General features: G+C 52.4%; 2 protein-coding genes across 2 annotated transcripts; both read left to right on the forward strand.

Annotated features, from left to right (window-relative positions):
- Positions 1-2,045: 2,045 nt before the first annotated feature.
- Positions 2,046-10,738, forward strand: LOC149419805 (uncharacterized). The gene is made up of 7 exons (XM_089637544.1): positions 2,046-2,448; positions 3,156-3,828; positions 4,279-4,482; positions 6,302-6,497; positions 6,548-7,568; positions 7,671-10,353; positions 10,405-10,738. Exons 1-7 carry the CDS (start codon positions 2,046-2,048, stop codon positions 10,736-10,738), a joined length of 5,514 nt encoding a protein of 1,837 aa, XP_089493670.1.
- Positions 10,739-10,741: 3 nt separating this feature from the next.
- Positions 10,742-11,620, forward strand: LOC149419806 (uncharacterized). Its single transcript, XM_089637546.1, has one exon. It carries the CDS (start codon positions 10,742-10,744, stop codon positions 11,618-11,620), a length of 879 nt encoding a protein of 292 aa, XP_089493672.1.
- The last annotated feature ends 1,419 nt before the right edge of the window (positions 11,621-13,039 follow it).

Here is a 13,039-nt window from a genome sequence, read left to right on the forward strand (position 1 = left end):
CCATCAACCCCAACTCCCTCCCCCTTCTCTCCCATCATAACCGCCCGCAGAGCATCCCCCCAACCCCTCCCCAAGCGGAACCAGAACTGTACTCAGCAATGTAAACACAGCCACCTAAAGTAAATCTTCATGTCACAAGTCGCTGCCTGTTTGTCACAGTGCATTTGATATCAACAAAGTAACAAACAATAAAATATTTCCCGGCGTTAATTACATTCATCTGTTCTTGAAATGTTTCCATTCTAAGACTGAAGAAATCTGATTCTTTGTTATCAAACTAGTTTTTAAGAGCAGAGTTGCTATTGGAAGATATTCCTCAGAGATTATATCTTTGTGTGCACAGAAATTTTTGGAAAAAACACAGTTTGTCTAACATTTTAACAGTTTATTTAAATTAAAAATTCTAATTTATGTTTACTTTGATTTTCTTTAATCAATTTTACTTACTAAGAATATTTTTAAATATCTAAGATAATGTATACAATTCTCTATCTATAAGAATTGCAGCTTATTGTTAAGGTCTCATATTTTTCTTCTTTAGATATTTGTCATTTTTTAAAACGAAACTAGAGTAAACTTTTTAATTGACATGACTTAAGGTTAAATGCGACGCTCGTTATAATCTACGTGTTCATAGATGGCGTTAGTTTAATTATTTTATTATGTACGATAATAAGACGAATTATTTGTTTGCTCCCGTACATACACAGTTTACAATATTGGATTGAATCGCCGATACAAAATTATATTTTTATGCCCTGTACCGGACGTACCTCCACCGAATTAAATTAATTTTAATAAATCTGAATTTACGCAGAGGCAGTTCCTTTACAAACTCACCTCTGCGCATATTCGAATTTAGGCAACAAAATTCTCTCTATAAAAATCTGTAATCTTATCTGCACTTGTGTAAAACTGTAAAGCTTATATGAAAAACTGATCAATAAATAAAACCACGGGGTCAAGCAGTCATCATTAGAGACAAAAAACAAAGGCTTGACCCCCCAAATACCTTCTTATATTAAATCTGTACAAAACATGGAAGATTTGCATGAAATTTGAAATTGTGCAGACGCGGTTTCCTTTACAAAACTTGCCGTTTGCACAAAATTGAATATTGTGCAAATCTTCCCCTTTTAAATACCAACTCCCTTTAATTTTGCATGAAAGTTTGAAATTGTGCAAACGCAGTTTCCTTTACAAAACTTGCCGTTTGCACAAAATTAAATATTGTGCAAAGCTGCCTTGTAAAATATATTTTCTCTCTGTAATATGTGCAAACTCACAAAATGTATCTGAATAAAAATGAGCCGGGCAAAGTGGGTTGAAGAACAGTCAGGGACCTAGTCAAAATCGTCCCCTTCCAAGTTACGCAACAACGGCGCTCTCTCCTGTGACAAATTCCGGGAACCCAAAAATAATTCTCGGAATTTGTCGCTAACAAAGGGAGAGCTAGGCCCGTTGGTCCTTTAAAAGGCGGACAACTTGTGCAATTCGGCAGAGAGCCAGCAACGATCGGACCATCAACATCTCTCCTGGACTGCCCCTGACTGCCTTCTTCAAGCCTCTCCTGCCCTGGACCTTCACTGCAACCTGGCCTTCTCCTTTCACCCGGCTCCCTGGTGCTCATCAAGAAGAAAACATTTTCACAATAGTCGAAGCGTCCCTAGTCAGGGCGCAGGTTCCCCCCTACCTTCCTCCCCCCTGCCTTATACCTTTCTCCCACATTTCTCCCTTTTCCCTATATTTTCCCCACTTTTCCCACACTTTTCCCCATTTTTCCCTATCCTAATTTTTCCCCATTTTTAACCACATTTTTCCCCATTTTTCCTTTTCCCCATATTTTTCCCCATTTTTTCCATTTTTTCAACACTCTCCCTACTTTTTCCCGACCTTCCCTTCCAAGGCGTCGAAGCGGCCAGCCGGCCACTCCCGCTATATCGTCTGTGCGGCCGGCGACTACAGTGCCGTCCCGTACATGGTCCTTCGAGCCGGATCGCCTCTTCACGCCTTCACTCCTTCACGCCTTCCAGTGACGTCCCAAGATGCCGTCCCTGCGGAGTGGCCGCGAGGCTTCAGCCTCCACCCCAGATTCACAACCCGACGTGGAGCTGGTGACAGGCCCTCACCCCGCCGGCCCTGCCGGCCCTCACCCTGCCGGCCCTCACCCTGCCGGCCCTGCCGGCCCTGACCCTGCCGGACCTGCCGCCCCACGCGCTTTCAGCCCTGCTGACACTCACTTTGCCGGCCCTGACAGCGCACCGTCCTCCGATGCAGAGGAGGATTCAATCACAACAGAGGACACGGTCAGGCAGCTCCGGAAGGCGAACCGGACAATGAGCAGGCAGCTCGCTGTGCTGCTCGCAGCCCTCCCCACCGCGACGCAGTACCTGCCAGGGGCGGACCCCCCTGGCACCCACCTGGGCGCCTTCCCTGGTGCGGCCCCTGGTGCGCATCCTGCCGTCTACCCTGGTGCGGCCCCTGGTGCGCACCCTGCCGCCTACCCTGGTGCGGCCCCTGGTGCGCATCCTGCCGCCTACCCTGGTGCGCCCCCTGGTGCCCACCCTGCCGCCTACCCTGGTGCGGCCCCTGGTGCGCACCCTGCCGCCTACCCTGGTGCGGCCCCTGGTGCGCATCCTGCCGCCTACCCTGGTGCGGCCCCTGGTGCGCACCCTGCCGCCTACCCTGGTGCGGCCCCTGGTGCGCACCCTGCCGCCTACCCTGGCGGGCTCATCAAGAAGTGATGTTGGTTGTTGTTTGATGTTGGTGTCGCTGGAATTTCAACACCTCCAGGGCGAATTGGGATAACTTTGGGGAGGCGCTACGAGATACATTAAGGGATTTTCATCACGTAGCAGCTAATGATCCGGACAATTTGGGGAACTTTTTCAATTCTGCCGTTGTATCTGCGGCTGATTCCTCTCTGGGCAGATCAAACCCAAAGACGAAAATAAGAACGCCGTGGTGGTCACCTGAGCTGACTTCGCTAAAGGGGGCCTACAAAGGAGCCTATAGGGCCTTGGGACTGTCCAGGAGGGGAAGCTGTACGGAAGAGGAGACAGCTGCCCTTCAGGCCGCTCTCAGGAGATCCAGGGCAACTTTCAAACATGCGGTTCTCCTTGCGAAACGAGCTGTCTGGCATAATTGGGTTAAAGATGTGGGCAACGCCAACCCGTGGGAAATCCACAGCGCAATTGAAAAATCCGGCAAGGGATCGGATCGGTTTTTGTCAAGTTTGATTGGGAATATTGATGGGAGGGACGCTGAGACTGTGGACGTGGCCTCTACTCTCAACACACTTTTGGGCAAGTTAGTCCCTGTAGAGTCAGTAATTGGGGAAAGTGACCACCAAAAACAGATTAGAAATCTAGCACGGCTTCCACCTAGAGACCTCGCCCAAGAGGATAGAATCACTCCCGTCACTAGAGCTGAAATAGATGCTATAATTAAGGGTTTGGGTCCAAAGAAGGCACCAGGGCATGACAGACTCAACGGCGAAATAGTGAAGCATGTCTGGGTCCACGCTAAAGAGGAGCTCTTTCAAGTGATGGAATCGTGCCTGAGAAGAGGAATTTTCCCTTCTGAATGGAAGAGGGGCGTGCTCAGGATTATACCTAAAGGGAACGGAAAACCACTCACCGATGTAAAGGCTTATCGCCCGATAACCTTGCTCCCAGTCCTCGGTAAGATCCTGGAATTACTTATTCGGCAGCGTCTTCGCAGTACACTATCACCGCCCAGTGAACTTCAATTTGGTTTCGTCCCGGGTAAATCCACTGTGCACGCCATTTCGTTTGCGCTTAACTGGGTGAAGGTCTGCACAAAGAGGTATGTTGTAGCAATCTTCTTAGATATAACTGGTGCCTTCGACTTCGCGTGGTGGGACATGATACGCACAAAGGTTAAAAGTAGGAATTGTCCAAAACGCCTGTTTAAATCGGTTGACAACTACCTATCGGGACGAACTGGCTCGATATCCTATGGTGATTTTACTATAGAACGCGAAGTAAATATGGGCTGTCCTCAGGGCTCCGTTCTGGGACCTGAATTTTGGAATATTGACTTTGACGACTCCTCTAGGTTACCCTTGCCTGAAGGATGTATCATGATCGACTACGCGGATGATAAAATGTATCTTGTCTCGGGGAACAGCAGAAAGGAAATTGAAGAAAAGGCTGTTGATGGTTTGAACACCCTCCTTAAATGGGGGGAGAGGAATAAGATGACCTTCGCTCCCCACAAGACAAAGGGTCTCCTGATGAAGGGCTCTCTCAGTAGAACAAGAAACCCTACCATCCGGATGGGAGACACCAACATCAAATTTGCAGACACGGTCAAGTACCTAGGTGTAACACTCGATCGATCGTCCTCATTTCTGGCTCATGTTAAAGATGTTTCAAGCAAGGCTCAGGCGCTGTTCCTAAAGCTGAGGAGACTCTCCACCGCTGAATGGGGACTACGCAGTCCGGCACTACGTGCTCTGTACAGGGGCGTATACGTTGCGCAAGTTTCGTATGCTGCCTCTGTTTGGGAGCACCGCCTGGATAACTGCCTTATACTCCTCGCTCTTACTAGGGGCCAGCGAACTTCTTTGCTGGCACTATCTGGCGCATACCGTACTGTTGCTTCGGACGCTTTGCCAGTTTTGGCCGGCATTTTGCCAATCGATCTGGAGATTAGGGAAGTCTTAACCAAGCAGAGACTTTCCAGAGGATCCCCGGCAACCCATCTTGGTGTCGTTCTGACACCAGGTGGACCGGGAACTCTCCCTGGACTGCTTCGGACGATGAGGGACCTTTTGCTTAAAGAGTGGCAGGTCCGTTGGGATAGGTCGAGCATGGGAAGATGGACCTTTTCCTTCTTCCCATCAGTTAAACTCAGAATGGAAGGGGCCTTCCTCAAACTGGACCATCACATGACGCAGCTCCTCTCAGGACATGGGGAATTCAGGGGGAGGCTTCACAGCCTTGCCCTGTCTACCCATCCCAATTGCGCTTGTGGCAATACTTACCAGTCGGCCGAGCACATTCTGTGGCACTGTGAGATCTTGAAGGATGCCAGAGACGAAATGATAGACGGTCTGAATGTCCCCATTAGACCGGTGTGGAACACCGATCTTGTTTCTAACAGAGTTAATTTCGAATGTCTGAGGAAGTTTACTAGGATCTGGGTTGAGAGATGGTCTGAGCTTAGAGTCGCTGACTAGCGTGATAACTGAGAACCCCTGGTGTATTGCTCCTGCTCCATGACTAATTCTTTTACAAATCTCCGATTATTGTTTATGCTATTCTGTTCTTCTTATTTTTATTATTTTTCTTTCCTTACTGTACCAGCTGCTGCAGATGATTTTTCTTTCGTTTAAATTTCTTTTAAATAACTTGTCTCTTATTTTTCTTCTTATTTTCAGTTTTCTTTTCTTATGTTTTACTTTTTTGTTATCTTATACTTCACATGCTGTCCTCTTTACAGACTATGCAGATTTTATTTTTACACTTTCAACTTTGTTTTTTTGGCACTTTTGGATTGTTTATTGTTTTCCTTTTCTCTTTTCTTTTCTCTTCTTTTATATGTATTTTTTTTTCTTTTTTCAGTAACGGCAACGAGTTTACAGGCTAGAACTGAACTCCGTTGTTTGTCTTGTATTGTTTACTTCTCCCCAATAGGGGTTGGACAACGGGCCTCGTCCCCGCATTACCTTGCTGGAGCTTCTTTTATTTCCTTTTTTTTTACCGGGGGACTCCGCCAATCACCTGCGCCACCCCTGAGGAGCGTTGGTGGTCAGAGGGGCGACTGTGCGGGTTGGGGTAACCTCCACCCTGCCTCCGACCTCCTGACGCTTCTTTCCCCTAGGTTCTTTAGGGTTTATCCCTCTTTTTCCCATACTTATCTTCAGGGCTCCACCGGGTGGTTGGCTAAGGGGTGTGGAAGTCCTGACCTGCGCCAGTCGCCCCAACCACCACCAATCTCTCAACAGGACTGCCAGTCGTGGTTCGGCGAAACTCCCCCGCCACTCTATTATGTCACTTATTTCTTCTTTGTGTTTACAGGTACTGGAGTGTGGGTTCCCTCCACCAACTATTTGCCTGACACTTTTCACCTGATTGTTTGATGTTTATTGTTCTGTGTTGTTCTTAGACTAGTAACTGTAAGCGCTCGCATTACCGCTTCCTAACACCGTATGCGGGGACATTGAAGGTCTAGCTTCATTTTGTACTTTGTAGAGCCGTTTATTCAAAAAAATTAGATTCATGCGAGAGCTCCGAAGGGGTGACCATAAGTCACCTATACCGGGGTGGGACAGGGTGGGTGTAACCTTCAATACCCTGGCGGGCCCCCTGCTGCGCCCGCTGCTGCGCATCCTGACGCCTGCCCTGGCGAGCACCCTGGCGCGCCCCTTGGTGCGCCTCCCGCTGCCTACCCTGCTGAGCGCCCTGGCGGACCCCCTGCTGCGCCCGCTGCAGCACATCCTGGTGCCTACCCTGGCGCACCTCCTGTCGGTTACCCTGGCGCCTCATCTCAGAGCTTCTCGCCGCTGTTTCCCCCGCAGCCGACCGCCGATGAGACTGCCCATCACACCAGCGAGTGGGTCCAACAAGGCGCCGACCCGTTACTGGCACAGCTGAGCACCCTGCTGGCTGACGCCATCCGCTCCATGCGCGCCCAGGACAGCCCTCGTCCCTCAGTGGAGGAGGACCTTCGGATGACCGCCCTCATTGCCCGGCAGTCCACCGCCAAAGACCTCCCCATATTCTCAGGCGACCCCCTCGAATGGCCGGCCTGGATTGCACAGTACGAGCAATCCACCTCGACCTGCAAGCTCACGCTGAGCGAAAACCTTATACGGTTGCAGCGTGCGCTTAAGGGGAAGGCGAGGGAAAACGTATACTCGCTCCTACTGAACCCGGACCGCGTGCCCGAAATCATTGCGACCCTGGAGGAGCGGTACGGCGGATCGGGTTCGATAGCTAACCTTATGCTGGACAAGGTGAGGAAGCTGCCCTTCCTGTCTGCCGAAGCCACCTTGGAGGAAATTGCTGACTTCTCCGGGACAATCCAGAACCTGGTGGCTTCCCTGCGGGACTTGAGGACGGGAGGCTACCTCACCAACCCCGCCCTGCTGGCCGACATCACTGCTAAGATGCCATGCACATTGAGGATGGCCTGGCTGCTGGAGCTGCGGATGCTGGGGCAAACAACCCAGTCCACCATCCTCCAGCTGGCAGCATTTCTGAGGGGCGTCGCCGGCGTGATCCCGGTCAGCGGGATGGTGGATCCCTTGAGATCCGGCAAAGGGCGCCGGGATCACGTGCTGGCCAACGCTGTGGCCACACCGCCAGAGGGGAAGGCCAACCGCCCACCACCACCCATAGTGAGAACAATAAACAAAAACAAAGTGAAAAGTGCGTGCGCTCAGTGCGGTGAGCCACACAGAACTCGGGAGTGCCGCGAGTTTATTTCCAAACCGCTCTCCCTCCGGTGGGAGACAGTCCGCACTAACAATCTGTGCCGCAAGTGCCTGGAGGCGCACCACTCCAGGGACTGCAAGGAGACAGTGTGGTGTGGTGTGGGTGAGTGCCGCTACCCGCATCATCGGCTGCTCCACCGGGAGACGGTCGCGGAGGTGAACCTGTGACGCCAGACAGTGGACAGCCGCGTGCTGCTAAAAATAGTGCCGGTTGTGTTGCGGGGCCCCACGGACGGGGAAGTGTCAACGTTCGCTCTTCTGGATGAGGGATCCACCATCACCCTCATCGACGCTGACACCGCAACGCAGATCGGCGCACGCGGCCCAGTCCACAGTCTGCGGCTGCACGGGGCGAAGGGGATGTGTACCTCCGACGCCCGCTCCCAACGCGTGAAGCTGACGATCCGGGGCGCTGGATTGGAATCTACCTTCACCATCACCGCCCACACAGTAGCTGACCTGAGCCTGCCGGAGCAGCGCGTTCCTGGAAGACGCGTCACCCCAAAACTCTTGATCGGGCAGGATAATGCCCACCTTATCGTGTCAAGAGAGGTCCGTGAGAATAGCACTACTAGAATAGTGTCACGGACCGCTTTGGGGTGGATCGCCCACGGAGGCTCGAGCCTCAGCAATGACGGGCCAGCTACCACACTGGCCCTCCAGTCGGAGACCGCTGCAGATGCCCGCCTGAGGGAGTTGGTAACATCCAACTTTGCCGTCGACTCCCTCGGCGTCACGTCTGCGGCGAGAGTCAATGCCATGGACACAAAGGCCATGGCATTAATGGCAGAAACCACCCGCCCCCTACCTTCTGGGCGGTGGGAAACTGGCCTCCTGTGGAGACACCCTGACGCCACACTACCCGACAACCGGCAGTGTGCGCTGAAGCGGCTCCAGTCCCTCGAGAAAAAGCTCGCAGCGGACGCAACCCTGGCAGCGGCGTACAATGATAAAATGACGCAGCTTGTCGCCAAAGGCTACGCCAGACGCCTCTCCCCCAATGAGGCGTCGCTCCCTGCCCCACGGAAGTGGTATCTTCCCCACTTCGCCGTCACCAACCCGAACAAGCCAGGGAAGATAAGGGTTGTATTCGACGCCGCCAGCCGATGCCGAGGGACGTCACTTAACGACCAACTGCTCACTGGCCCTGACCTGCTGTCCTCTCTCCTGGGGAACATCCTCCGATTCCGGGAAGGCGGTATAGCCATCGCCGCCGACATCCAGGAGATGTTCCTGAGGATCCAAATCAGGAAAGAGGACCAGTCTTCGCAACTTTACCTGTGGAGGTCGCCGGACCGGCAACAGCCGGACACCTACCAGCTGGCGTCCATGATGTTTGGGGCTACCTGCTCGCCTAGCAGTGCCCAGTACGTGCGGGACAGGGTGGCCGGTCAGTACGAGCACCAGTACCTGGCCGCCGCAGCAGCCATTCGTTCACGGTTTTACATGGACGATTACCTGGACGCAGTGGACAACCCTGGCGAAGCTGCTGCCCTAGTCCGAGACGTAAGGGCCCTCCTTGCAAAGGGAGGGTTTTACCTTACGAACTGGGCCTCAAACAGCCTGGACGCCATCGCCGATGTGCCCCCCGAAGACCGCGCCACCTCCACGGTAGCTATCAGCAGCGGGAGCAGCGAGACCGAGAGGGTCCTGGGACTGGTGTGGGACCCATCTACCGACCGCTTCATCTACACTTTCCTGGAAGCGGCCAGTCTAGAGGAAGCCACACGGCCTACAAAGCGGCAGCTCCTCTCCATCGTCATGAAGATCTTCGACCCGGTGGGCTTCGTCTCCTGCCTCACCATACGGTCGAAGATCCTACTGCAAGCCGTGTGGCGTTCGAGCGTTGGATGGGACGACCACATCACCTTGGAGCACGCTGAACGCTGGAGGGACTGGATGAGCCTGCTCCAGGAAAGCAGCGTCTCCATCCCACGACGGTCGCTCCGACAGAGGTCAAGCAGCGTGACCCTGCACCTCTTCTGCGACGCCTCGGAGCAAGCTTGCTGTGCCGTCGCCTACTTCGTGGAGGAAGTGCAGGGCACCCTAAAAGCCACCTTCATCGCCAGCAAATGTAAGGTGGCACCTCTCAAGCCGCTATCCATACCCCGCCTTGAGCTGCAGTCCGCACTCATGGCGGCTAGATTGGCCAGAATAATCCGGTTGGAGAGCCAAGCGAAGATAGCGTCAACCATCTTCTGGACGGACTCGACCACAGTGCTGTGCTGGTTACGCACCGATCCACGCACATACTCTGCGTTCGTGTCCAACAGGTTGGGCGAGATAGATGAACTCACCTCCATAGCCAATTGGAGGTGGGTCCCCACCAAGCAGAACCCGGCCGACATCGGCACCCGGGACTTGGAGCTGCCCGACCTGTCTCTCCAAGGAAGATGGTTCAACGGCCCCGCCTTCCTCACCACACCGGAGAGCGACTGGCCAAAGGAGCGCACCCTCACAAAGCCAGACGACCAGACCCTTGAGACCCGGCCCCGACACTACGTCGGGCACATCACCACAGCCGGAGAGGCCCTACCTCTGGTCGAGAGGTTCTCGTCATGGCGCCGGTTGATCCGGGCTACAGCGTGGGTGCTACGCTTTATCAGGCGCTGTCGGACGGGCCCAAGCCGACCCCCTGAAGGCTCCTTACGAGCAGACGAGCTGACGGAGGCTGAGCGCAGATGGGTGAGAAGGTCCCAAGAAGACGCTTTCTCCACTGACCTGCACACCATTCGTCGCAGCCAGGCGCTACCTGCCGCCAGTCGTCTCGTCAGTTTGGCCCCCTTCCTCGGACCTGATGACGTTTTGCGGATGGGCTCACGGCTGAGGGAGCTCACTGGAAGCACAAGCGTGGCGAAGACCCCCGTGATCTTGGATGGCTCCAATCCGTACGCCTGACTGCTGATCCGCCACTACCATGAAAAGGCGGACCATCCAAGCACGGAGAAAACTGTGGCCGAGATCCGGTGCAGCTTCTTCATCCTGCGCCTCCGTACCATCAGCAGGAAAATCAGCCATGACTGCCCCACCTGCCGCTTACGACGGAGCAAGCCCTCTCCTCCACTGATGGGGGTTCTCCCGCCGACCCGCCTGGCGCACCACGTCCACCCCTTTACACACTGCGGACTGGACTACTTCGGGCCGATGGAGGTCACCGTCGGCAGACATCGGGAGAAGCGCTATGGAGCGTTGTTTACCTGCCTCTCCACCCGCGCCATCCATCTGGAGCTAGCGGTCTCGCTGTCTGCCGACTCAGCGATTATGGCCGTATAACGGATGACCGCCCGAAGAGGACAGCCCAAGGTGTTGTACTCGGACAACGGGACGAACTTCCATGGTGCGGACGCGGAGATTCGGGATGCCACGGCAGCCCTGCAGCAGGATGACAGGATGACGGACGCCATGGCTACCAAGGGCATCGAGTGGCGCTTCATCACCCCCCTCAGTCCCCACATGGGGGGAGCCTGGGAAAGGTTGGTGCGCTCGGTGAAAAGAGCCCTGAGCGCCACCTTAAAGGAGAGGGCGCCAAGGGAGGAAACCCTGTGCACAGCATTGGCAGAGGCTGAGTTTGTGGTCAACAATCGGCCACTGACTCATGTCTATGTCGACCCGCGGGACGAAGAGCCCCTCACCCCGAATCACTTTCTCATGGGGTCTGCCGGGAACCGCCCGCATCTGTCACTCTACGACAGCAAGGAGGAGGAGGTATGTCTCCGTCGCCAGTGGCGTATCAGCCAACAACTCGCCGATATGTTCTGGAGGCGGTGGCTCCGTGAGTACCTCCCCACCCTGGGTGCCCGACAGAAGTGGCACCACCCGACTGACCCCCTCAAAGCTGGAGATTTGGTGGTCATCTTAGACCCCGCGCTGCCACGCAACAGCTGGCCGCGCGGACGTATAGTTGAGGCCATCCCAGCTGCCGACGGCCAAGTGAGGACAGCCCGGGTCCAAACAGCCACAGGAACGTACACCCGCCCTGCTGTCAAACTCGCCCTCATCCTCCCCGCACCAGCACCAGCGCCCGCACCGGCACCAGCACCAGCGCCGCCCTCTACAGCACCCGGACCACGGATGCCGCATGGGAGCCACAACCCCCAGCGGCCCAGGGGAACCGGACGTCGAGGACGCCGCCGACCTACACGTCCGGACCGCTAGGCGCAGCCGTGACTGCACCGGGGGGAGAATTGTACCGGACGTACCTCCACCGAATTAAATTATTTTTTTTTTTTTTTCCATTATTTCTGGCCCTTCAAGGGTGTTCTTGGCCATCATTTAAAATTATTGAGAAAGGTGTATTGAAAGGTGAATTTAAATATTAATTTTATTTAAATAGGCAAATTTCAAAATTATAATGAAAATTGGAGTCGAGTTCAGACTTAAAAGAGATGAAATGTTGAATGGAGGGGAGGCAATTTTAGTTAAGGCTTGATAGAAGAGAGGATATTTGTTTAGAGAGGGACAACCAAAAAATATGTGATCTAAAGTTCCCACTTCTAGACCACAGAATGTACAATCTGGGGAGTCAAGGACGTGAATTTTAAAAAGATGGGAAGGAACGGAACAATGACCGATCCTCATTCGAATGAGTGAAGAAATTTCTTTTTTGGAAAAATGAGGGAATTGCTGAAACCACGGTTTTGATGGTATAGTCCTTTGTATTGAGGCATAGCAGGCTCCCTTGGATTGACTAGCAATGTGCCAATACTCTGACCAAACATTGCGGGATCTTTCTTTGATGATGGAAAAAATGTCAGATAAGGGAATGTGGTTTACGAGGGTAACAACAGGGTTGGACGCTCCTTGTTTTGCCAAGGCATCCGCAATATCATTACCCATGACACCAACATGTCCAGGAATCCAAATCAGAGTTACAGATTTACCAGAGCTTTGAATGGATGCTATCATCTCTCGAATAAGGCATACAAAATGATCATCAGGATGAAGAAGAGGACTGGATTTAAGTTTTTGGAGGGAACTGAGAGAGTCAGAGAGAACGAGGGAATGTTCAAAATTATTTTTGATTATATATTTGAGAGATTCTATTATTGCAATGCACTCAGCTGAAAATATTGAAAATTGATTTGAAATTGAATGAAATATTCTATCATTAGAATTATTGTGGTAAACGTTAATACCTATACCACAGTTAGGAGAGTCGGGAGATTTGGATCCATCAGTAAATAAAAGAAAAAAGTTGGGCCATTTTGATAAAATAATGTCATTGAACATATTATTGACAGTTCGGGCCGGGAGATTGGAATGACTTTTAAAGATTCCGATCCCTTCTAATATTGTTGGGGATAGGGTGACGTGACTATATTTTAGTTTGTATAAGGGAAGTAGATCATTTTGGATGATGTGGAGCTCTGAGAGAGACTTAAAATTTTTACAGATGTCAGGAATAGGTTTAGTTGAAGCTCTGATTGTAGATGAATGGTTTGAGTCAATGAACAACGAGACGCTGGGGATAACCTGATGACATTTAGAATTTAAACATTTAAGAACAAATTTGTCAGCAAATAGTTGACGCCTTAAATAAAGAGGAGGATCAGAACATTCTACTTGAAGGGAATT

Source organism: Hesperophylax consimilis, chromosome 11, assembly GCF_061612785.1.
Source record: "Hesperophylax consimilis isolate HC1 chromosome 11, BYU_Hcon_1.0, whole genome shotgun sequence".
In the NCBI taxonomy this organism is placed as follows: Eukaryota; Metazoa; Arthropoda; class Insecta; order Trichoptera; family Limnephilidae; genus Hesperophylax; species Hesperophylax consimilis.